The 24,553-nt window shown below is 36.1% G+C and overlaps 1 protein-coding gene across 1 annotated transcript in view; it reads left to right on the forward strand.

Moving 5' to 3' along the window:
• Window positions 1-24,553, forward strand: part of OTOGL (otogelin like) — a 96,719-nt gene that overhangs the window by 20,764 nt on the left and 51,402 nt on the right. The window contains exons 13-25 of the mRNA XM_032207556.1: window positions 70-178; window positions 433-479; window positions 1,912-2,057; window positions 3,525-3,648; window positions 5,257-5,434; window positions 6,357-6,481; window positions 8,374-8,583; window positions 9,320-9,485; window positions 10,965-11,039; window positions 12,208-12,260; window positions 12,957-13,119; window positions 15,520-15,627; window positions 16,794-16,932. Coding sequence (XP_032063447.1) covers window positions 70-178; window positions 433-479; window positions 1,912-2,057; window positions 3,525-3,648; window positions 5,257-5,434; window positions 6,357-6,481; window positions 8,374-8,583; window positions 9,320-9,485; window positions 10,965-11,039; window positions 12,208-12,260; window positions 12,957-13,119; window positions 15,520-15,627; window positions 16,794-16,932 — 1,643 coding nt within the window. The remainder of the gene's footprint in view (window positions 1-69; window positions 179-432; window positions 480-1,911; window positions 2,058-3,524; window positions 3,649-5,256; window positions 5,435-6,356; window positions 6,482-8,373; window positions 8,584-9,319; window positions 9,486-10,964; window positions 11,040-12,207; window positions 12,261-12,956; window positions 13,120-15,519; window positions 15,628-16,793; window positions 16,933-24,553) is intronic.

Below are 24,553 nucleotides of genomic sequence, written 5' to 3' on the forward strand. Positions count from 1 at the left end.
GGGGAACAGCAGTGATCTGGAGTCCATTAACTTGTTTTTAATCTCAAATATAAACCTCCATCCCAATAGGTCTCATTATGGAAAATGGAACTTGTATCTCCGTGTCAAATTGTCCTTGTACTTATCATGGAACTGCCTTCTCTGTAGGCTCAAAAATTGAACAAGAATGTAGTAATTGGTATGTAAAAGCCTCATGTTTGTGTTTCCTCTGTCTGTGACTCTAGTCTGTAGTTAGTTTAACATGATAATCACACTTAAAATTTAAAGAATAGTTCGTGTTTATGCTTTACAGTCTGAGCTCTGTGTATCACCAAAATACACAGACTATTTTATGGAAACAGTGAATTCAAGACCTGTTAACTATCTCAAAGCTCCTCTTTTTGATAAATGTCAAAACAGTGAATTTCTGTGTTTTGTGATTTTTCTTTTTAGTATTTGCACTGGTGGCATTTGGAACTGTACTGATCATGATTGCCCAGGTATATATTTAAAGATTCCTTTCTCTCCTCAGTGAACATAAGAGATAAACTTTTCAAAAGACAACAGATTCAAATACAGTCTAAGAGTTTGGGATGTGATTTTAAGAAAGATTTAGCAGATGCATGCCCAGCAGCATTGGGCAAGCTGAGGCAAAGCTGTTAACTGTCTGACAGTACTAACTGTGCTTTTTCCTATTTGGTTCCATAACTCAGTGTGTTACATTCACCTTTTCTCTTCTATCTCTTACTTGCACTCTAAGTGCTTGGGGACAGGCACCTTATTCCACAGACCGGCACCACACTATCTGTACGGTGGGCCATGTTTAAGGATGTCCTCGCTTCTAGATGCTGCTGTAGTGCAGAGAACAAGAAGAGCATTATTCTAATGCTCAGAATGCTATCTTGTCTTCCTTGTAACAGCAGTTCATGTCTCGATCATCATCTTTAAAGATTGCATGCCTCTGTAATGAGTTACTCAAATATCTATTAGTCAAGTAGAGAAACTCCCTTGTCAGTTCTGTACTTTACACAAGATTATGCTATGAAACTTCTGAAAGATATATATATATATATACATATATATATATATATATTACAAATTAAGGAAACCCTTTTGAATGAAGTAGTAAACAAGACTTAGCTGGTGCTAAAAAAACCAACCAACCAACCAAACAAAAAACCTTAACAGGGTGGATCTGTAGAGTAAAAAAGCTGACATAGAACCACTCCATATGTGTCTCGTATTTGTTGTGTGTGCCTGTGAGGGGTTGGTTATGATTAGTCTTATCCTAGGGACTGAATGCTTATTAACATTGGGAGAGGGTTAGTTGTGCTCTGCTGTGGCCTCATGAACTGAACCAAGGTTGGCGTGTATGTGCTGGAGACTTGCTTCAACAGTGCACTCCTGATCTGAACTGAAGCATGAATATAGATGCATCCTGAGGACAGAGAGTGTCCTCTGCTCACCTGGAATTCAGGACAGCCCCCATATTCGGACACGGCATCTCCATGCCTGCAGTAACAGGCTCCCTGTGAGGGAGGAGAAAGAAGCTTGTTCTCTCCTTTACATTCAATCACGTCAAAAGATGAAGCTGATTCCAGGAAACTTCAGTTGTAACAAAGAAAAAGCTCTGGTTTTTTTAATTATCTCTTTCATGTATTCTAGAGAATTTGTGACTCATATCTCACTCTAGTTAGAACCAAAGCTGCAAATGGGTACGTGCAACATACCTAAAATAGAAATAAGTGTCTATAATATATTTCACTTCCAAATGCTGTAACAGCCATAAAGATTAAAGCTAGACTGGATTATGTGCCAAAAAAATAAGGGGAGAGTTTTTTTTTTTTTTTAATTATATTATATTTCTCATTTACAGAAGGACAGTAACTTCTTATGTCAGTGAACATTCTTATTTATCCTTTTTCTCTCAAGCTGAATGCTCCATCACAGGTAACTCTCATTTCACAACATTTGATGGACGTCATTTTACCTTTCTTGGGATTTGCCAGTACATTTTGGTAAAAGGCACTGGGAAAAACAAATTCACAATCACTTTACAAAAAGCATCTTGTGGACAGGTAAGTCACACTGTTATTGAACTTCCATAACAAACATGCAGTCATATATTTCATATGTATTTACTTTTGTAAAGGTGCTACTGTAAACTAGCAGTTTATGGTAACAGGAAAATATCATACATTGAAACCTTTTCACAGTTTTTTTTAAGTTGTCAAATTGCTACATGTTTTACTGTCCTTTGTAAAAGCAATGGTAACTTTCAAAGGATTAAGTCTAAAGAGTTATTAATTTACATACATTAAATAAACATATGTTTCTATGTTTACAGTACAAACAGTTGCATGAAGCTTTAGAACAGCTTTTGCTGACTGTATGGAGCATGCTTAATACACTGACAATTAGGCAAGATATTTTTGTTTTATAGCTTTAGATATCTATTTGTTATGTTATAGCATATTTACATTGTTGGAACCATTCCTTTTAGAAAATTATTGAAAAGACTAAGCACCATACATATTTTTTTGAAAGTATTTTGGCAGATATTCAATGACAGGTCTTATGAATAGAGGTGTTTATAAAAAGTACTTATTTGTGAGACTTGATTTAAAGACATTTTTAATCAACTAGGCTGTTAGGGGAAAGGACTCTGAGACTGCCTCACAGCAGCCTGTGTGCTGGTGTCTCTGATTTTCTGTACATACCTTCTTCTGCATAGGTGTTGAGATTCCTGTTTCTGCATTTCAGGTTGGCCTCAAGCATGATACAGTTAGTTAGGTAGCCACTGAGAGATAAGGCTGCTACTGAAAATGACCCTTAGCACAACTCCAAGCAACTTAAAAAGTTCCTGTGTGAAAACATAGAGGCCCAGGGGAACATAAGTTGGTTTTAGTTGGCTATGCGTCACCATTTGTCCTGTAAATGGTTTCATAAATTCTGCTTGGACAGCACTTTAAAACAATGGATGTTAGTTTACATGTCATCATTTTTTGATAGTCACACATTTATAAATTATTTTAGTATAATTCTAGAGAAATTATATCTTTTTGTCTGCAGTCAGAGGTCATGACTGTGTTTCAAGGAAGAAGAGAAGCACCTCCAGAACTGCAATAGTTTCTTTCTACTGCAGTACTATGTTTGGGCTCTGGTTGCACCAGCTTAGCCCAGATGTCAGAATTTTGCTGACACAGGTTAATCCAGCAATGAAGAGAACCCAGGGTGGACGTGCAAGTATGGTCTTGTGAACCCAGTATCAATTTTGGGGGATCTCTGTCTGCTCTGTCTACTATTAGACTGCCATAATAGCTAAAATGCATTCACCTCATTCTTACATCCATAAGCAAGGTTTTATTAAGTCCTGCATTTAATTTTGGGTACTCAGTTTAATGCTTTGAATAATAGTTTACACCTGATTTACCTGATGACAGTTCTCTCATTTTCTTTTTCTGTTTTCTCCCACTGTTTGCTTTTGCTTTCCATGCTAATATTGTCTTTGTTCTCTTTCTGATGTGAAATTTGTTTCTCCTTAGAACTTTGATCATGCCTGCATTGAGTCTATAACACTAGTTCTTGAAGATGATGCAAGCAAACAAGTAACTCTTACAAGAAATGGTCAAGTCCAAACTGGTCCTAATCAAGCTTTTAATCTTAATGGTAAGAAATAAGGAGTAGAGTTTTACCAGGATTCCCATTTATTCTTTTATATTCTCCAAAGCTTTTTAATTATATCTGTTTATCAGAAAAGGAATTTCTTCAAAGATAACATATGAAAAGTACAATCACTTACTTTTAATAACCTTTGTATTGGTTCCAGAAATATACCATTTCACCTCATGAAACTACGCCCTCCTTTCTTTGCATTTCTTATCTTGTAGAGCACCTAGAAATTCTACTCATCTGGTTTGTCTCTGTTTAGGGGGGAGGAGGTAAGAAAAAAAAAACAAACCACACACACACACAAAACAGAAGTTAAGAGAGGTTGAAAGTTGAAAGGTTGATGTTAAGGTGGAGCTTGACTGAAGTTTTTTAGAATGAATTGCATGGAATAGAATCCATGCACTCAGTGGGGTCTATGTTGCTTTCAAGGCTGACTGATGATCTTGGGCAGGTTTCTTCACATTTTTGAAAAGGATAGTAAGATAAATTTACCTTGAAAGGATGTTATAAAATCAAGCACTGAAGGTGGGAATGATATAGCTAAATTTTGTATCTCAAAATGATCAGTAATAATTTCTTACTGGCGATACAATACCGGTCCTTTCCCAGCCTCTGGCAGTCAGGAGCTTAGGGAGTTCTGAGCTGTTGGCTGCAACTATTTCTTTACTTCATTGGATTTTACTAGTCATAGTTTTGCTTTTGACATACACAGCATCCTATGACAAAGAGTTTCACAGCTCAGTTATACATGTACTTTTAATTATATCAAAATTCTGCTTCATAATTTTGCTGGTAATTTAATTTCGTATCTTCTGAATCAGACCTTATTGACTTGTCCCTTTTCACAGTCTATGACAAATACTACCTATGACAAATGTTTTAGTGTCACATTCTTGATAATTGGCTGTATCTGTTAAGTCTTATCAGCTCACATAAGCATTTTATCTTCACTGTCTGTATGTCTCTGTGCATAGAGGCTGCTGTGAAGACAGACCTGATTTAAGTCTGCAGCTGCAAGTAGCCAAACAATGTGTAGCACATGAATGCTGTGACTGTGAAATTTCCATTTCCTCGCATTATGGATGTGCTAGGAAGGAGAGCTGGGAATTTGATAGGGCCTTAGTTCACATACAATCTAAGTATGTATGTGTATGTATGAGATATACTGATGTCATATCAATAGCAGTAAGAGAGAACCTTCTATCTGAAGATTGCAATGAACTTTACAGACATCTATTAATTTATCTTATAACATCCCTGAAGGCTAAGGAACAAGTGGTTTCTTGTCTTGTCTTCTTGTTACCAGAGGCATGCTGTTGCATTGCTTTTTGTAAAGAAAAAAAAAAAAAAAGTGCATGTCGTTTCTGGATAACTCACAGGTACAGAAAGGTGAGATTTTTTTTACTGTTGACAGTAGCTGCAATACCTGATTTGTGTTGTTAATGAAAAAGATTTGTAGTCTTATAACTTTTGATAATAGAATAGAATGTGCAAAGTTATTTGGCTACAGGTGAGGTTGTACATAATCTATTTTATTTTAGGGATGAATGTAGAATCTGGAAATGGATTTCAGTGACTGCTTTTCTTTTCTTTTGCTATTTGCAGGGGCTATTGAAATTCGGAATATATCTTCCTTGTTTGTTCAACTAAAAACTACGTTTGGTTTGAAGATACTGTTTGCTAAAGATGGAGAGAGAATCTATATTCAAGTTGATGTCAGCTGGAAGAGAAGAACATTGGGACTATGTGGAACTTACAATGGGAATTTAAGAGATGATTTTCTGTAAGTTAGATACAATACATTTAGACTGTTTTTAAAAACAAGTGAAAAGTTTTGTTGAATGTAACCACCTCATATTTTTATGTCATTAATTCTGTTGTACTTTATTAAAATAACCAATACAAAATATCTTAATTAAAACTTAGGCACTTCTAAATATAAAACTCATTAGAAAAGTCATTCTAAGACATTTAACTAAGTTGTTACAGAAAGCTTGAAGATTGGTTATTGGATCATGATATTGCTTGAATGCACGCCTTTCCCTCCCTGCTGCTCCCTAAGCATCAGAGCAAATAAATGAGCACTGATAAAAGGAGTGGATGACAGTACTAGTAGAATCCTCACCTAATTAACACCTACTACTGTTTGATTTTGTTTTCCCTATATCAAGTTCTAATGGAAAAATATATTCCTGAGCCACAGGAATAGTTTAATTAGAAGGGTACATTTTCTTTATTCTTTGACTTAATTTTCACCAGAGTTCTCCAAGCTATTATATCTTGAAACTTTTCTAGTAATAATGAATTATTTTGAAATATGTAGTGAAAAACATAATCAAAATGCAAACTGCCCCCTTCTAGAATGCTGAAATAAGCTAAAGGGTTGATCTTCTGACATTCCACTGAACAAAGACCAAATTCTTCTCTCATTAATGCCTTATCCAACTTATTTCAGAGTAATTGCATGAAGTGTAAAGGAGGGCAGACTTTGAGTGTTAAGAGTATTTTTGCATGAGCAAAATATTGAGAAAAATCTTCACATACCCTCTCTTCTTTTATACTTAACAGACAGAAATTCTTTTGACATGTTGAATGTTGAATGTCTCTATGCATCTAAGGCTTTTTGATGTACCTTGTACACATGTTCTCATGTGTAGTCTGTGAGGGGAGCAGGATGCTTGCAGCGTTGATCTTTTCATTTTCAGTTCTCCAGCAGGGATGATAGAAGGGACCCCACAACTTCATGCCAATGCATGGAAGGTTTCCTCAGCTTGTTCTGTGCCTATCAACATTCCCGTGGTTGATCCCTGCAACATTAATCAGCAAAATGGTATGATTTCACAGGGCAATCTGGAATTATTTGTATCTTATTGCTACGGGACATTTTTGTTTTCTCTGTGAGTGAGTTTCACTGTTACTATTCATTAATGAATATATATATATGAATATAAAACTCATATAAAACTTAAGTTTTAAATGCACACTCTTTATTTTCCTTTTCTGTTTTGGTAAAGATGATTTTTTTCCACACATTTAGCAAATAAACTAAAAAAAGTAAGTTGATCATTTTATGCTGGGCATACTGGCCACAAGCCCTAAATTTTGCTGTCCAGAATACGTGCAGAACGTTAGGCAGAATGGTGCAGTAGTCTTGTACTGTAGTCTTGTAAGTTGTTCCAGTTAAGAAGACCAAATGATATTTTTAATGCATGTTTACTCATTGAGAAAGAAAGTAATGGGACAGTGTCTTGTCTAACCAGTGTTCAGATCAAAAGTCCTGTCTCTGGCTTCTCCATGCTTTTCTAAGCTGTATTTAAAGGTTTCCTTATCCTCCATCTATGGTCTCTCACACAAACCAAGACAAACAATCTGAGATCTGCAGATTTGTTCAAATTCCTGACTGAAGATTTACTTTTGGCTTGTTGACATGCCCACATTTTATGTTCAACTTTCACTGTCTCCTTTCCATGTTGCTGTTCTTTCCAATTAATGCAGACAATAGAGCAGAGAGCAGTTGCCAATTCTGACAGAATTTAGTTTGGTGTTTTTAATGTTTCAGAAGTAAGGATGTGGGATTTGGCCATATTTAATGGGAGTGAGCCCAGAATAACCATAAACCTTTAAGAATCTGGGGCATTATAAGACTGTTTATGCCTCCAGCATTGTCTGTCTTCTAAAGCAGTATATGTCAGCCAAGTTAGCTCTATACAAGATACTTTATGCCTTACCTTCAGTTCTGTGTTTCCTCAGAGGAGATGGAGTTTGACATATAACTAAGCTGCTTACAGCAGGAAGGTGGACTAGATAACCTTCTGAGGTCCCTTCTAACCTGCATTTTCCTGTGATTATGGAAAAAACATTCCTCGGCTACATGGTGCTGTTGCATGTTATCACCTGTGCTGAGCCAGCAGAAGCATCTTGTCAGTCCTGCCACGATCTGTTTGTTTACTTATCTTGTCAGGCTATTTTTCAGTCAAGTCACATACACTCACTCCTTAAATCTTGTTTATAGATGGACTCCAGAAACCTTTGTGTCAGCGTGTAATATAGGAATGAACAGAGAGGAGGAAGGTTAGGGACACTCTTTTAGCAGCAAAATTGGTTTAAATATGACCCACACTATGGTGTTCCTGAGATATTCCACCATTGTAATGATAGCATGTTCCAGTGGCAGCAGTAGGGTCTGTTGGTACTAGAAGGTATATGGCTAGCCTGGGGCTTGTATGCTCCTGAGTTCCATTTTGCAATGCTTGCTGAGTTGACATGCCAAGAACAATATGGATGTTACCAATTTCAAAGCTAAATGTAACATTAAGTAGGAAAAAACATATTCCAAGCTTTGGAGGACTTTGCCAACTCCCTTGAAATATGTTATATTGCCATTTACATTTCCTTCATTGCTATGGGAAGATTTTATTTTATTTTATTTTATTTTATTTTATTTTATTTTATTTTATTTTATTTTATTTTATTTTATTTTATTTTATTTTATTTTATCTTATCTTATCTTATCTTATTTTTAAATAATTAACTGTTTTAAGTGGAGTTTGTTGTTGAGATAACATAACAATCTTAAACCATAGAACTTTTCAGAAATACATTGTATAGAAGATTTTGTTGTACAACTGGCTGATTATGTTTGGTGTTAATATTCTGTGCTATTAATTTGATTAATTACTATATTAACATGGATCTGGCTAAAACAATGTCACTTTATTTTAGTTGGGTATGCTTCTCACTGTGATATCATAAATCAAGAAGTTTTTGCTCCCTGCCATGCCTACATCAGTCCAGCATTATACTACCAACTATGCCGCTTTGATGCCTGCAAATGTGGAAGCAGCTGTTTGTGTAATGCTCTTGCACACTATGCTTATGTCTGTGGAAAGCATGGCATTGCTGTGGACTTCAGATCTCATATTTCTTACTGTGGTGAGTAATGTTTGCAAAGTAGACACTCTTTTAAAATGTGTTAAATTTTAGAAATGTCACTGGCTTCATGAAATATAGCAATTGATGATTTTTTGGTGGAAGCTAGAATTGTGCCAAGGGCTAAAATCTTGCTCAGGGGGAGAATGCTGATAGCCTTATGTTAGGCATTTGAGTCAGGGACCCTGAGCTGACTCACAGAGGTGTCTGTCCCTTTCTGCTGCACACATTAGGCTACAGCCAGTAGTAAACAGTGTCAGGAAGCAGCAGAAGCAGGGCTGTTCCCTAAGGGAAGGTGAAACAGGGTGGTGGGAACTGCCTTGGGGTGGGCATGGATTTACCAAATGGGATACAGCATATTTGTGGCAGAACAGGGATTTGAAAGAGGACATTTCCAAATCATAGAGCGATGCCTTAGTTTTAACTGGACCGTTGTTCCTCTCCTGAGTTACTGGATGAATGGAGATACACACCACTCACACATACACACACACAGAAATAGAAAATAGACTTAATTCCAGCCAAGGATTTTTCTAACATAAGGCCATCCTGAACATTTCTAACTTTAGAAATCAATTAACTAGTTTATTTTTCTCATGCATTTTAACTCACTCCAGAACAGCAAAGGACCATTTTGCACTGCTGTTTTGGTGTCCCATGATATATTGTTTTGTTTTTTATTTTTCACATTTTAAGAGTATGCTGTTTTCCCTTCTCTCTCCCTCTCTCTTTCCCCCAGCTGTGATGTGTCACAGTGGTATGCTTTATCATCAGTGCTCTTCTTTTTGTAAACACTCCTGTGCTTCACTTTCTATGGCAAATATCTGTGGTGATGACTGTGCAGAAGGATGCAATTGTCCTGATGGGAAATACTTTGAAGAGTCGGTCAACTTTTGTGTATCAATGTAAGTCATACTAAAATAGAATATGTGTGTAGGCACATTTTTCTCTTTCCAGCAAGACTGAAAATAGTTTTTCTGCTGTTTCTCTCAATATGTAGACTGCCTAAGAAACGGAATAGCAAGCAATACATGAATATTTTTTACTAGGACCTGTAGTGACAGGACAAGGGGCAACATAAAGAGGGAAGATTTAGATTGGATATAAGGAAAAAAATCACAATGAGGGTGCTAAGACACAGGAACAGGTTGCTGAGAGGGGTTGTGGATGCTCTGTTATTGCAAGTGTTTGAAGTTGGGTTGGATGGGGCTTTGCATATCCTGATCTGGTGGAAGATATCCCCAAGCAGCAGGAGGCTTGGACTAGGGGATCTTTAACCATTCAATGATTCTGATTCTAAGATTTCATACACTGCTATGTACTAATCAATAGTGGAGCTTCTTCCACTATGTATGCCCTATTGTCTGTAAAGCCATCTAGGGAACATCAGAGAAAATATGTCATACTGCTTTAAAGAAGGGTGATGAAACTTTTTTTAATTCATGGGGAAGTATTTTCACATGAAACGCTTGTTTTTAACACTTAAGAAAAAATTGGAAGGGATGCACATAGCAGCACTCCATGAAGTCATAGTATGGATAAAGTGGCTAGAGGTATTTTTACTTTCTCACAGTGCAAGAATTTCCAGTTAGATGGAAGGAAATAGTCAATGAAAGGATATAGTTTCTGTAATTGTGTACCTACAGCTTGTAGCTTACAACTGTGGGTTACTGAGTTCAGGTACTGAGTAAAAAATAGAATGAATATTTATACAAATTTCAAGATTATTCAGAGATACTGCTGTTCATTGTGACATGTATTTTGGAAAGATCTGTAAAGTTCATACTGTTGGGATGAGGACTGCTTCAAACAACTGAAGAGTGTGAGGTAACCAGGTATTGCTATATTACTGGGCGGCTTCTAGGAAATTCTGTTACTACTTCTGTCCTGTCTGGCTGGAACCCTGTCAAGGTCAGGGTTAATGGATTTTTCTATGACAATTCCTCTCTCCTATGATTTTTAAACTACTTTGAACAGGAACTACATGTTGCCACACTACTCCCATAACTAGGGAGGAACGCTTCTTTCTATAAGACTGTAATGCACAGAAATAGCACATACATAAGATGGAGATTGAGGAAAGGCCTGGCTTTTTTGAAGATGGTGGGGGTATTGCCATTAACTTCAATACAGATAGAGTGTTATCCTTTAATGTTAGAAGTATGTTGTAAATATAAATTAAAAGCATAGTATGGAATGGAATGGAATGGAATGGAATGGAATGGAATGGAATGGAATGGAATGGAATAGTCCAGATGAAGGGACCTTCAAAGAGATTGAATTAGTGAATTACAAAGCCTTCTTATCATAACAGCTTGATAATTGCCTTTAAATACCATTTCATTTTGCTTTTGTATCTATATGTATAAATATTCTTTTAACAGATCTGCCTGTCGTTGTCATTACAAAGGCAAAGCCCTACAGCCTGGAGAAATCGTCCCTACACCAACAGGCTCCTGGTAGGTTTCAGTGCCAAGGGTTTTATCTTTTGTGTATTACAGCTCAGATGCTACTCAAGAGTCCTGAGATTTGTTTGTTTGTTTTTTCTTCACATAGAATGAAAGTCTCTTGTATCAAGATTTGATTTCTTTTAGACACTTATTGATAGGTAGCTTAATATAAATTGTATTGTATACTCAGTTATTTTAAGAAGAAGATACCATAAATATTCTGTAAGCCAGGGACTAAAGAGTATCTCAAAATACATGCATCAAGATTGCAGTGCTGTTCTTAGACTTGGGGCATTATGATAGCAAAGTGAGGCTGGTATCCAAAGAATAAACAATGTGATTCTATCTTGGGAAGTCTTTCAAACAAAGGCCTGTAGGGAGCTATATTTGTGTCATTTTGTATTATGAATTTGTGATGGAATCATGGCCTCACTGAAATGAGTGAGGAAACCTCCCAGGTTTCCCAGTCAAACTTGTTCATTTTACAAGGAGTGCTCTCAATCTGCTAATTAAAAAACATGTCTGGTACCTGAGTGTCAAGACTGGCTCTTGGTGAGGTCTCATATATTGCAGTTGTTATAACTGAAGCTTTGTAATCATGCAGTTGAAGAGGTGAGAGTGGGGGTTTCACTTTCTGTTATTCCTATGCTCTGTTTTTTACATTTTATTTAATGAGGAAAAAGAAAAAAAAAAAAAGTAGACTAGTTCTATTGTCTAATGTGTTTTTCTGCTATTCTGCATTTTACTAGCAAAAGAATAAAGCTATGTATCCTACCTTTTCTGCAACAAGCAATTTTGCATGATGTAGCCTTCTGTATTCACGAGGGCAGATAAGGTTTTGTGTTACACTGCCAGCATCCTGAACGACCTGGTCCTATGTTCCCAGAGAGACTTAAGTACCCACTTTATTTTTTATTTTGGTGAAACTTAGACAGTTAAATAGTACCTAACCACCTTTGTGAATCTGGGCCTTCATTACACATCAGTATTTAGAAGAGCCAAGAAAATGTTGGTCAGAACTTGCACTTTCAGATTTTAATCACTGTTCTCCTCCTGATTTCTGTTGTTTAAGTCGGGGGTAAATTGTATTTTGTTATTATTATTATTATTTTTTAAACGTGGTGGCTATGTACATTTTCCCATAGAATAAAGATGGGTTCGCTTTTCTTTTAATCAGCCAGTGTTTGAATGGAACAGTGAGATGTATGGAAGCTACTACAGACAATACAGGTAAATCATCTTGTCTATTCTTACAGTTGCACAGAGGAAGTTTTTGACACTGAATAATCATTTTTTACCCTCATGTCTACAATAATTTTGATACACTTAATGTCCTGATGTATTTAAAATAGGAGATTAGTAGCACAAGTTTTTTTTTTTTTTTTTTTTTTTTTTTTTTTTTTTTTTTTTCCTGCTTGTATAGTAAAAATTGTACTGCTTTGTCACTTGGGATTTTTTTGTTTTTAAATGCGAGGTGTAGGTCAGGATGTTTAGGAATACCTAAATTAAGGCTTGGTATCCAAATTTTAGGACCTTGATTTCTAGCAAGTAAATTTTAAAGAAATTTCTAGTGAATTCAGAAGGGATTCCAGTATACCGAAAACTGCCACTTCTAAAGAATCTGCCCACCCTGAGGCATAATGAGGCATTAATTCCTTTAAGAATTGACTGTGTATTAGATCCAGGGTGCATAGATACAGATGCCTAACATTAAATAGTTTTATTGTTTTACATTAAAACATATATCGTTATATATTTCTGTAATAAAAATGAAGCTATAGACTTTTACTCAGAATGTATTCCTGTATGCACTATGTTGTATGCTAACAGTGCACTAAAATAAATAGATTTTGAACTAAAACATCTAGAAAGTAGTCAGTGTAAGGGAGCAGTTAATCTCATTTAACCTGTATTTTATGGTTGAAGTTCACACATGCCCAGAAGGGAAAATCTACTATGACTGCAGATCTCCTGCACCTGGATTACCGGCAGCAGGTGTGAATTGCGGGATCTCCTGTGCAAACCTTGCCATGAACTTCTCCTGTGTCCCTTCACCACCCTGTGCCAGCGGCTGTATTTGCCCCCCTGGGTAAGCTTCAGCAGTACATTATGTGCATATTTTTTACAGTTTGACTCTGTGTATTCCTCTTTTTAAATTCCACTGGCATCACACCTCTAATTTTGAAACTTTATCAATTGCTCTATCTATTTTTGAAAATATAGTTACATTTAAAAGACTGTCTCTTTTGTCTCTCACAGTCCTTTTCTCCTTCCTGCTGATATGAGGCTCCATGTTTTCCTGGAGTCCCATGGTATTTCCATCCTGATACCATGATTCCAGTATCTCATGAGATACCCAGCTTACACAAACAGTCTGATTAACTGGTATTTGGGACTGTCTGGACAGGGGACGATTCCCAACTTTTGCTCAGTACAGGTTATTATGAGTATAGAAGCAAACATGACATAAATCATAAAGTAAACTATCTGTGTTCCTGCCTACTACACAAGTAATTGTCTCACCCAGACTTCTAGTCAGGGTTATGGTATTGATGGGGGTAGGGAGGGAGGGAGGGGGTATGAGCTGTATCCTGCACACTTCCTCTTCATTCACTCTCTGCTCTTTTGAACTCAGCCAAAGTTTTTGTTCTCTCCACTCACATATTTTTATTTGATGCCCAGAAACAGTCTGCTGAGCTCTGTAGGGGTCAAATCAAAGTATGAAAGCTAAAAACACTTGTTGTGAAGTCTCTGTCAGGATCTACTACCACTCACTCCTTCCCCCGCCTGTTCCCCCTCCAATACCTTCTGTGTGCACTTTCAGATTTGAGTCTTGCTGCAATTTGACCTCAAGTGGATTGCTCACCATTTTTTTTTTAAATCAACATTTGATTTTATTTTCCTGAATAGTAGTCAATGGTCCCTTGACAGTATACTGGTTGTGCACAGATCACAGTGTAGTGAGACTGCTAGAATTGCCCTTCCAAAAACTTGTAATGTTCCCAGATGACTAAGCACTACTGTGAATGGTAGTGAAGCCCTTTCCTTTGGAAACACATGGCAGGACAAACTCTGTTATGCAAAGAATGGTCCTCTTAAAACAAAAGTGCTTTAAATTTTCTATTCTTAAAGCTCTTACACAACTTGTTTTTCTTTTAGCTAGTAACTAAAGAGGTGGCAAAGAAAAAGAAATGCTGAAGCTCTCTGGAATGTTCTATAAAACCTGAAATAGCACAGCTCAAAATTTCATGAGGAAGTGAGCTGAGAATCCCAGTAATTTCATCATCCAAAGCTGTCCTTAAACATATCCTAACACTGAGATAGAGTTACAAGGGTATTGTCGAATCACAGAAGCAGAGTAGTATGGAAAGGACCTCATGGGGCCACCTAAGTCATTCTCCTGCCTTCAGGTAGTGTCAGCAGTACCTATATTATTCGTGGCAGATTTTAAACTCACTTCCATTCATGGAAACTCTAAATGACCTTCCTAAGGCATCCATTCTAGTGCTTTCCCATTTTAATCATATTTATGAATATTTAAGTTGACTTTCCTTAAAATCAATTAATTTTTAACGAACCTTTAATTATGTGGAGAAGAAAACTCTAATCTGTGTATTCCTTTTAATTTCAGCTTTAGCTTCAAGTGAAGCAATCTCCAGATCATATTTGAGGAACAAAACCCTCTGCTTCTACTTTTAACAGTTGCAGTGACAACTGCAGAAAGTGCTCCCCTCCAGAGCAACACCAGCAGTATATCATTTTTAAAAAGTTAATGCTGCCAAATAGTAGGAAAGTAGGAGACAGCAAAAAGTAGTTAGCCACATCTCTGGGTCACTTATTCATGATCTAGTTGGAATTGCAACTTTTTGCATTAAATGGTCTAACCTTGCCAGTTGTTTCAATTTCCCTGGTGTAGGCAAGTAACCTTCAGCACTGCTCTTTGTAAGCAGTATTTTGTTGATTCTGCCAACCCTGCAACAGCTAGCATAGCCCGACTCGCTCTCCTGTGCTTAGAACAGGGTGAGTGCTGCTCTGGACAGAGGAGCAGGCATGCCAGTCCGACTGTTTCTCTGGTACATGAGAATGATGGAGCAGCACAGAAAGAAGGGCAGCCTGGCTGTAGCCTCAGCAGCGTGCATAACACAAGGATGCTGTATAGTTAGGTGGGGCACTGCCCTTGAAAGATACTTGGTTTTGCAGTTGCAGTTTGCAGGGAGGAGCATTTACACCACCTGTGCTCTTGCAGAGGAGCTGCTGCCTCACACCAACATCCTGTCTTTGAGGTAGAAGGAGGAGCCATAACTGTGAGCTTTGTGAGGTCTCCAGCGGTGCACAGAGGACACTTTTTGATCTGGGCAGCTTTTGCTGCTGGAAAGATTGTCCCTGGCTGGATGCAAGGCCAGTTGCCCTTGATGTGATTTGGGCATTGATCTATGTTGATATACTTAAGAATTTACTTTTTCATCTTAATAATTCTTTTATTTCAAAGGATGGCTGAACACAGAGGGAAATGTTATATTCCTGACAGTTGTCCATGCACCTGGAAAGACAGGGAATTTTTGTCAGGAGAAGTCATAGCTACACCTTGTTACACTTGGTGAGTGGCATGCATTTTACATATTTCCAAATCATCCCAGTCTAGTCACGCAATGAAACTGGCATAGAAAATGTGTTGACTAAATTGAAAATCAAAAATGTATATGCTTGTTTATAGACAGTTGCAAGAAATATCTGTTATTAGGCTCAATAATAGTCTTGGAAGAATAGACAGACTTGGGTGAGTGCTTCTTCAGGTCTGAAAAGGAAGCAGTGGATAAGAAAGTTGAAAAGGCATCAAGAACAAATGTTTGGTTACACACATATCAGGTAATCTCTAGAGAAAAGACATCTGGTGTCTTGTGAATAGATTATCAGGAAAGAGAACCAGAGAGAAAAAAAGGAAAATTAAATGTCTAACTGGTAAATAGGCTGCACCTTGGAAATGGGACTGTTTGCAGTGTGAGTTTACCATTCAGCATGAGGGACTATAAAGGAAGTAAATGGGCAATAAAAATAGAAAGGAAATTAAAAACAAACAACAACAAAAAACCACATTAATACTGGAAAATGGGATAGTGCCCAGCATCTTTTCTGAAAAACCTGACTCATGATGACACAAAACAATTTTTCATCCTTTATAATTTGCTAGCCAAAATAGCTGTCTTTACTTCAATATTCATTGAATTATCAAAATACCAAAAGTTTGGCCTATCCATTTTTAATTAGCTGAATGCATTATTGACAAGTTGATTGAGCTTATAAACTTGGACACGCACAACCAGAGGTTCTCATAATTTTTTGTACTGCTACTTTTGAACAAATTCAAGCATGTCTCTTAATATAGCTGGCAGGAAAGGTAATCCCTCAAAGTATAAGCATTTATTTCTTAAACTCATTCCATACTTGTATGATACCCTGAAATCTTACAGGCAGCTACTGAAGGTCCTTTGCACTGAATAAGTGCCATTTATATCTTAGTAAATGTAACAAAATTTCTTAAGAAAAAATATAATATTGATGTTTTATGAATGAGCATGTTATGATATAGTGTTTTAGCTCTACTGGAGGCAGTGATAGAAAATATTTGCGTAAGTCATAAAATTTTTAAGATTTTGTATTAATTTCTTATGGATCCTTGTATCTGTGTGCTGATGGCCAAATACTCAACACTGTGTAGAAAAGAAAATGCTATGAGATGATACTGATTGTTGCTCTTCCTTACAGTGTTTGTCGGAGAGGGATATTCAATTGCACTAGTTACCCTTGTCCAGCTGTATGCACTATTTATGGTGATCGACATTATTATACCTTTGATGGACTGGAGTACGATTATGTCAGTGACTGCCAAGCTTACTTGCTAAAGGTAGGAAGATTGTTCATATATTTTCATGTGTCCAACTGAAAGTTTCCATGAGAGGGCAGATATTTGGATCATCAGAAGATGATAGAGAGAAACAAACATCAAGAAAACAGGTGTAAAACAGATGTGTCTAAAGGAAGATTCCATAAATGACATTTTGTGCTAATTCATTTGAAAATGGTACATGTACCTATGTGGTCTAGAGAAGAACAGAAATCAAAGTTTTCTGTTCTACCTTAACCATGTTTTCATCACAATGAGGGAAGAATAATATTATAGAACTGGTCTACAGCTAGATACAATCTTTACATTTATTTAAAAATTATCTGTGAACTCTGCTTGGCAGAGGGTTAATGAGGACCTCAGAGGCTGCTTGGAATCTCTCAAATGTACTCTGCATCAGATCTGGAGTTTATGTAATAATATCAAGCATGATGATTTCATAATTGAATAATGAAATACTTCATTGACATTGTCTGGCAGCTACATGCTAATGTTCCTCATAGCACATATTTACAGTACATTGCTAGCCTTTTTTGTTTAAAAATACCATTACTGACATTTAGAAATATATTCTATTTCTAACAACACTATTGTTTATTATTGTTGCTATTATTAAGATTAAGAGTGTTTTCTGAGTTACAGTGATGTGTTTAGAAGAATATTCATTTTCTGTCAACCCTAAATGTTGAACTTTAAGAACAAGAATGGTTTCTCAACAAGGACTACTGAAAATAGTTTATTTCATGTACACTTTGGCAGAGTATTCACAGCTGCAAAATAAAATGTAATGGTCCCAGAATTTTTTTCTATAAGAATACCTCATTACAAACTCCTGGCATGTATCATATTGTCTCAAAACAGAGCTCTTGCTCTTAGAAGAATATGAGTATTTGCACAACCCTGCCTCCTTTAAGATGCAAAAAACAGAGATTACTTTAACTGTGAAACAATCTCGGCCATATGACAAGGCAGAAAAGTGGGTTGCTGTTTCTTATTTTATATGCCATCCAGCTAGAGAGATGTATAAGGCAAATCTTGGCTGCTTTTTCAAATTTTCATATGATACTTGAAAGTTTTGCTTTTACAATCAAATGTCACCTGCCACTCTACTACATATGAAAACACCTATTTGGAAACAAACCATGGGGAGCATTTGGAGACCAAGAATAGCACTGGCAGTGACATCATTAAGGCACATGGCACCCTGCCAACAGTCTTTTCATCAGGTGAACACGGTAACTGGAGTGCCTATGTGTAGTTCTGTTTTTCAGACTTTTCAGATCTCACCTCCTCCCAACTTAGTTAATGTGAGAAAATATGGCCTAATTTGTTCATGATCTTTCATTTCTCTTTAGTATATGGAAAACTTGATCTATATTGAAGGAATGTTTTTCACAAATCAGGCACTACGTAATTGTGTCTAGAATAGATTATATATCTGTGGGCTCATTTTTAAATGTGAAAAGTTTGGAGAAGTTTTAGGGGAAAAAAAGAAACAAAAGATGGGATCATATGGCAGATATACAAGAACTTTGAAGGAACTAAAATATAGAATTGATGAACTATGTGATCTGTAATCCTGGAATCAGAGGAATGGAAGATTGTAGTATAACTAAATATTTTAAGAGGACTCCTCAGCTGAATTTGGCAGAAATAGACTAATACATCTGATTTCCATATGAAGGAAATTAATTGAAATCATAATAAAGAGAAATGACATGATATTGGGGAAGAACTGAACTCCTTTTTGTAAAAGAATGTCACACATCATCAATCTTCTGACTTATTCAGTGAAGACATATGGATAAGAATGATCAGGTCAATATGTGTATATCTTAGACATAAAGACATTTTGGAGACAGATTTCAACAAATATTTTTTATAGACTAGTCTCTAATAGGATGAGAATGAAGATTCTTTCAAACATAACTTAAAAGTTACAATGTAAAGGATTGGAATAAATGGCTTTTTTTACTTTTTTTTTTTTTCTTGTTCTCTGAATGGGGAGAACTTGGTGATATCCCATGAAGATTCTGAAACCTCTATTTAACATTTTCAGTAACAATTTTGAAAATGTTTTGCTGGGACTGAGCAAACAGAGTGCTGATCATATAGAAACAGTCTGAACAGCTGAAACAGGAATGGACCACCAAAAAGTTCAGAATATCTTACAGTAGAAAACACTGCAAGATAAAATGGAAGATAAAATTCTACAATGAAAAATACAGATCAGTGCACACTTAGAAAAAATAACTGTGACTGTGCTACCATGAAGATAGACTCTAAATTGCCTATTAATATGCAGGAATTAAATTTTATGTGACAAAAGTATAAGAAAGAGTTGTAATAGGTGTCTTACTAGCAGCAACCTGAGTGATAATACAAGGCATCATCCATTCTGCAATTTCACATATGCTTTTATTGCCATGTACATGGTTCCACTGCAGCTGTGTACCATGCAGTGATGTGGTTAAAGTACATTATATGAGCAGACATGTTTGCGTGATGAGGCTGCTCTTTCAAAACAGGCTTTGTTGTTCAAAGATCAGAGGATTCCATGCCTGTATTTTCATCATTGTCCTACTCTATATAATGACCATGTGCAGCATTGTTTTTTTATAGTAGTCTCACATTAATATAATGAGTCCCCTTGAGCATCTTTTTGTGTAGAATGTATGCTAGAGAGCCCTGTCTCTTACAGTCTGTTCTCCAGATCACAGAATCACAGAATCACAGAATCACAGAATTTCTAGGTTGAGATAAACAAGCCAGATGAAAGGTGGGAAAGAAGATGTAGTTGCCAATGTTTAAGTGCCTTGCCTAACACCCTGGCAGGCAGAGCTGTCTCCTAAACCATACTACCTGTCCCACAAACCAATATACCAGTATTTTTTAACTTAAAAATAAATTCAAGTATATGCACAGGTATTACAGAGAATCATAGATTTGATAGTTACTAGTGAAAAATTAATTGGTTTACTGGTAGTTTGGAGTGCTATTATAAAGTTGATTTTTAGGAATAGTGTGTAAAGGGCTCACCAAACACCTGAAACTGAAGTAGTTGATGTGGTCCTAATATTTTATATATATACAACACTGTAATAACTTTGTCCTTTTATTAATCTTTTTCCTGTTAGAACTAGACAATTTCATCTTTGCTATCTTAAATACTTTAAACAAGGGTACTATAGCAGTGCAATAAGGGAAACCATAACTACAATTAATTTGTCAGCACACTAATTCATCCCTGAGACAGAACCGGGTCTAAGAGTTATCACCTGGATCCCATGTCCCCAATTTCAGGATAACGCTCTGTTCCAACATGCTTTACAAACATACACCTTTTGATTTGGCTGTTAGACTCTATGAATCTAATATATTTGAACTATTCTTTAATTTGCCACTATATTGCACTCTACCGAACAAAGTAGTCATCCTTACTTTTTAATAAGGAACTCCTGTGCTCTGATGGGGGGAAAATCAAGTATTATCTTTCAGCCAATTATGAAACTTTAAACTTTGTTTTCAACAAGAGTATCATCTGTCAGATCTTTTTGTTTAAGGTGGCAGTAGGTGAATGAAAAAGCCCTTTATAATTAGTTCAGGAGATATATACATCAGTCAAATAATGACCAAAAAAAAAATTAATGCAATCAAGAAAATTAGGCCACTAATGTTTTATGACATGATAACAAGGAATTAGGAGTTACCATGCACACTGAGGTGTAAAGTTTCTGTATGAATAGCTGACAATCACGGAGAAGATATCAATATTTTTGCTTCTTAAAACCCGACTCAGTAATTTCAAAGGAAAAAAAGAAAACCCTAGGAGACCAATACATTTCTCTTTTATCAGTATGGATCATGCAAATACTTCATTGATTTAGTTATTCCAACCAATTTCCTAATTAAAAATATGTAAATACCTTGTTTTATTACATTTTCCTTCTTGTCTTCTGTCTTCAGTGATGCTACATTCTTTCCCTAACAAAATGATCTTATTTTCTAGCAAACTTTTACTGAGCATTATTTGTGCTTGCTATTTATTTCTTCCAGTTGTGTTTCATAGAGTTTCTGCTTTTACAGTAATATTGCGGTCTTTCTATTATACACATTGGTCTTTTTCTTGCTTTGTGTTGGTTTCCAGTCCTGCATTTCAGTGTATTCTTTATTGAGGCTTGTAGGGTCAGCATGTTTGTACTTCGGAGCCCCTCAGAATTGTTCTCTTCTGAGGAGCAGATTTATATTTTCTCTGATTTGGTGAAATCTGCAAGGGGAATTTAGAGGGACCATGGGTTTGGCCATGTTAGTCACTTTCTAAATCACTTTGATGCAACCATGAAGGCTCTTTTAAAGACAAAGTTGCCACTGGTTTTAATGTGTTGGAGGATTATGAAAACAACAAGCAGACATTTGATCAAATAATTGGCATGTTGTACCAATTAGAAGGTTCAAGAGTCACCACATGGGAGCCCATTTGTTGAGAAAGAAGTTCATTTAACAAAACATACGTGACCAACTAAGCCAGTATCCCAGTTTTCCAAATGATTGTCCTGTGTCCCTTGTGTTAGATAGTGGGTCTGCCCTCAGGAATACAGTAAGGAAGCTCCTTTTTTTACATATCCCTTCTTTTATAAATTGAGACAACTATGAAGCTCCTAGTTTATGCTCTCTTTATTAGAATGCTTAATACAGAAGTTGTTTGATGCAGTGATAATCTTTTACCTGTTACTTGCTGATATATGTGGTTACTAAATTTGTTAAATGATGACTGTATATAAACTGCAGCAACCACACACAAAGCAACCACTTTTCAATTATTCATTTGTCACATCTGAGGAGGCAGAAGTAGCCTTTATTCCACTTCCCCTTATTGAATATTTATGTATATATATTTTTTGTGTGGCTTTTTTTGACATCATTTGTGTCAGACAGTCTGTAGATCCATTAAATTAGCAAACCTATAGAATGTAGTAGTATCTTCATGATCTCTCTCATAGCCTGCTGGTAAAATTAACACATTCTGCTTGCTGTTGGTCACCCTATTGAGGATTACAGCTGCAGATTCAGTTAACCAACATCGTGAAATGAACTGTTCATAGTTAAGAAAATAATTTTCTTTTAACAGGCTGGGGGGTTTTAAATTGGAAACCTGACTCTAAAAGTTCTTTTATTCAGGGAATAAAATTGTAACATGGGATTGTAATCAGAACATCTTTATTTTTTTAATTAACCTATATAATCCTCAAAGCTACTTTCCATCAAAGGCTTTCATGAGTAAGTGATATACCAAAATATATCCACCTAAACCACTTTTCAAGTAATTTATATCAACAGTAACTGCATAGAAATAACAATGTGTTTCTTGACAATTTCTGTGCAAATTAGTGTCCAAATAAGGACATTACTATTCAGGGAAAATATTATTTACTGTGAGTTGTTTGCCTTGCTCTAGTTGCAAAGAACACCAACAGTTTGCTTTTCATCAGTCCTACTATTTTAGAGGAAACCATTCTGGATGCCCCCTTTTTTTCTGGGTCTATGGAAATCCTGCAAAAGACAGTAGCCAGGTCCCCGTGGGAGACATTCCTTTCCATCCTACTCTTCAGCTGGGCAGCACAGAGCTCAGATAATGTTGGCTTGTTTGTGTTTTTCCATTTGTTTTATCCCTTCTGTGAGCAGAAGATCTGATTACACTTGGCAATGGATTTATGCTCTGGTTCCATTTTCTCCAGATCAATGATTTCAGACTCAATTACCTCTACATGCCTTTCTGTCTCCAACACCTGATTCTTCAGACCATTAAATTATGCAGTGAATGAATCACTTTTATTCTCCAACAAAGGAAAGATTTCTTTCAATTTGTGCAGATTAGCATGGAAGGTTTCCAGGAAAGGCTTGGGGAAAAGTTTCTTGCCATGAGTTTGGCTATTCGGAGGAGCATGGTATGACTCATAAGTTAGATCCTCTTTCTGTGGGCCTTGCCATGTAGTAACCACCCAGCTTGAAGAAAGTGACCTTTTCACCTTGGATTTCTGTTTATGTTCAGCATCCATCAGCTCTTTGGTCATACCAACTCTAAAATATTATCATCTGATAGTTGCCCGAAAAGTCAGATCACTGTAAGAATGGCTGTCTCAGTTGAGACACCTCTGGTGGGTAAAGCTTTGTGGACTGTTGCTGCCCACATTCTATTGTTAGAGCAGTAAAAGTTGAGGAAAAAATAGCACCATGTGCTGCTGTTTCAGGAAGCTCTATGGTACGTTGTCAGCAGTGCAATGGAAACCTGTTGCCATCTTTGAAGTAGGAGGTGCTCAGGCTTGTCACCCATAGATGCTGCTTAGCATTTTATGGCCTCTGATGCTTGCTGTTGTCAGTGAGAGATGTGACCTAAATTTATTTTGGTTTAGTTCAGGATATGAGTATTTTTGTTTCTGAATGTATGAATATAAGACTTAAGCCTATAGCAGTGTAAGTAAGCACATTTAACATTCCTTATATTAAAAATAAATAAATAAATAGTTTTCTTGCAATTTCCAGTTTTCTAGTTCCTGCCATAGTTTGCTAGAGGTCAGAAAGGCAAATTTATCACCACTATGTCCTGTCCTTTTCTGTTTTCTGTTCTATTATGTTTTATCATTGCAAATGAATAGTGATAAAATATTTACATTTATTGTGCACTTATTAATAAAACAATACAAGTACAATACAAATAAGTCTCATATAAATAGTTATGTAGATATGTAAAAATAACATCACCAACTGTGCTGCTGGTTTATATATCAGAACAGCTTATGCTGCAGACTGTGTCACTTGGAAACAAATATTTGAATGTTCCCAAATCCTCAATCTTCAGAATATCTAATTTTTAATTAGAAAAGGATTGCAGTAATCTGACCTGTGCAAAAGTAAGTCTGCCGGCATAAACATGCAAAGCTAAATAAGTGGAACAAAAGAAAATCTGTTTTAAAGGATCTTTTCTTAAACCTCTTTAGTGCATTTATCTTAAAATATTAAAAAGAAAAACCAAACCCATTCTAGCTATCTCTATTTGATTTCATCAATTTTTTAAAAATTCAAAAGTGCTGACTTAGAAGAAAAGGTTATGAAGTGTATCAAGTAAAATTTTCCCCATTACGTACTTTACATTATTAGCAGTAGAATTATGAAATTTATTTGGATTTAAAAATGTTACTGATAAAATGCAAGAACACCCAACAACTCTAGACTGCCATAAAATTACAACTAAATATCTCTATAATAAATAAAAACTGATATGATGATCTATTTTTTCTGTTGCTTGTATACATGTACGCATACTTGTAATGATCTTTCTCAAGAGTTGTTGAGAGTTCATGTTGCCTGAGGTTTATAATTTTGGGAAGTCTCTTTTAAAGAAATAGAAAGGAGTTATCATGAATGCATTAGCAGACATCTGGAAGTAGTTTGAGAGTGAGTCAGTAGCTGGGATAATCTCTCTCCCTTTGAATTTTCTTCAGTGATTCTATTTAGTGTTGCTCTCCTGCATCTTTACTCAATTGTATGACAGTAACAGGAATGTGTCATATCGCACAGACTCATTGCAAGTTTCTTTGCCATATTTTAAGTGCAAATAATCACA

The sequence above is a fragment of the Aythya fuligula genome, chromosome 1 (genome assembly GCF_009819795.1).
Source record: "Aythya fuligula isolate bAytFul2 chromosome 1, bAytFul2.pri, whole genome shotgun sequence".
Lineage (NCBI taxonomy): Eukaryota > Metazoa > Chordata > Aves > Anseriformes > Anatidae > Aythya > Aythya fuligula.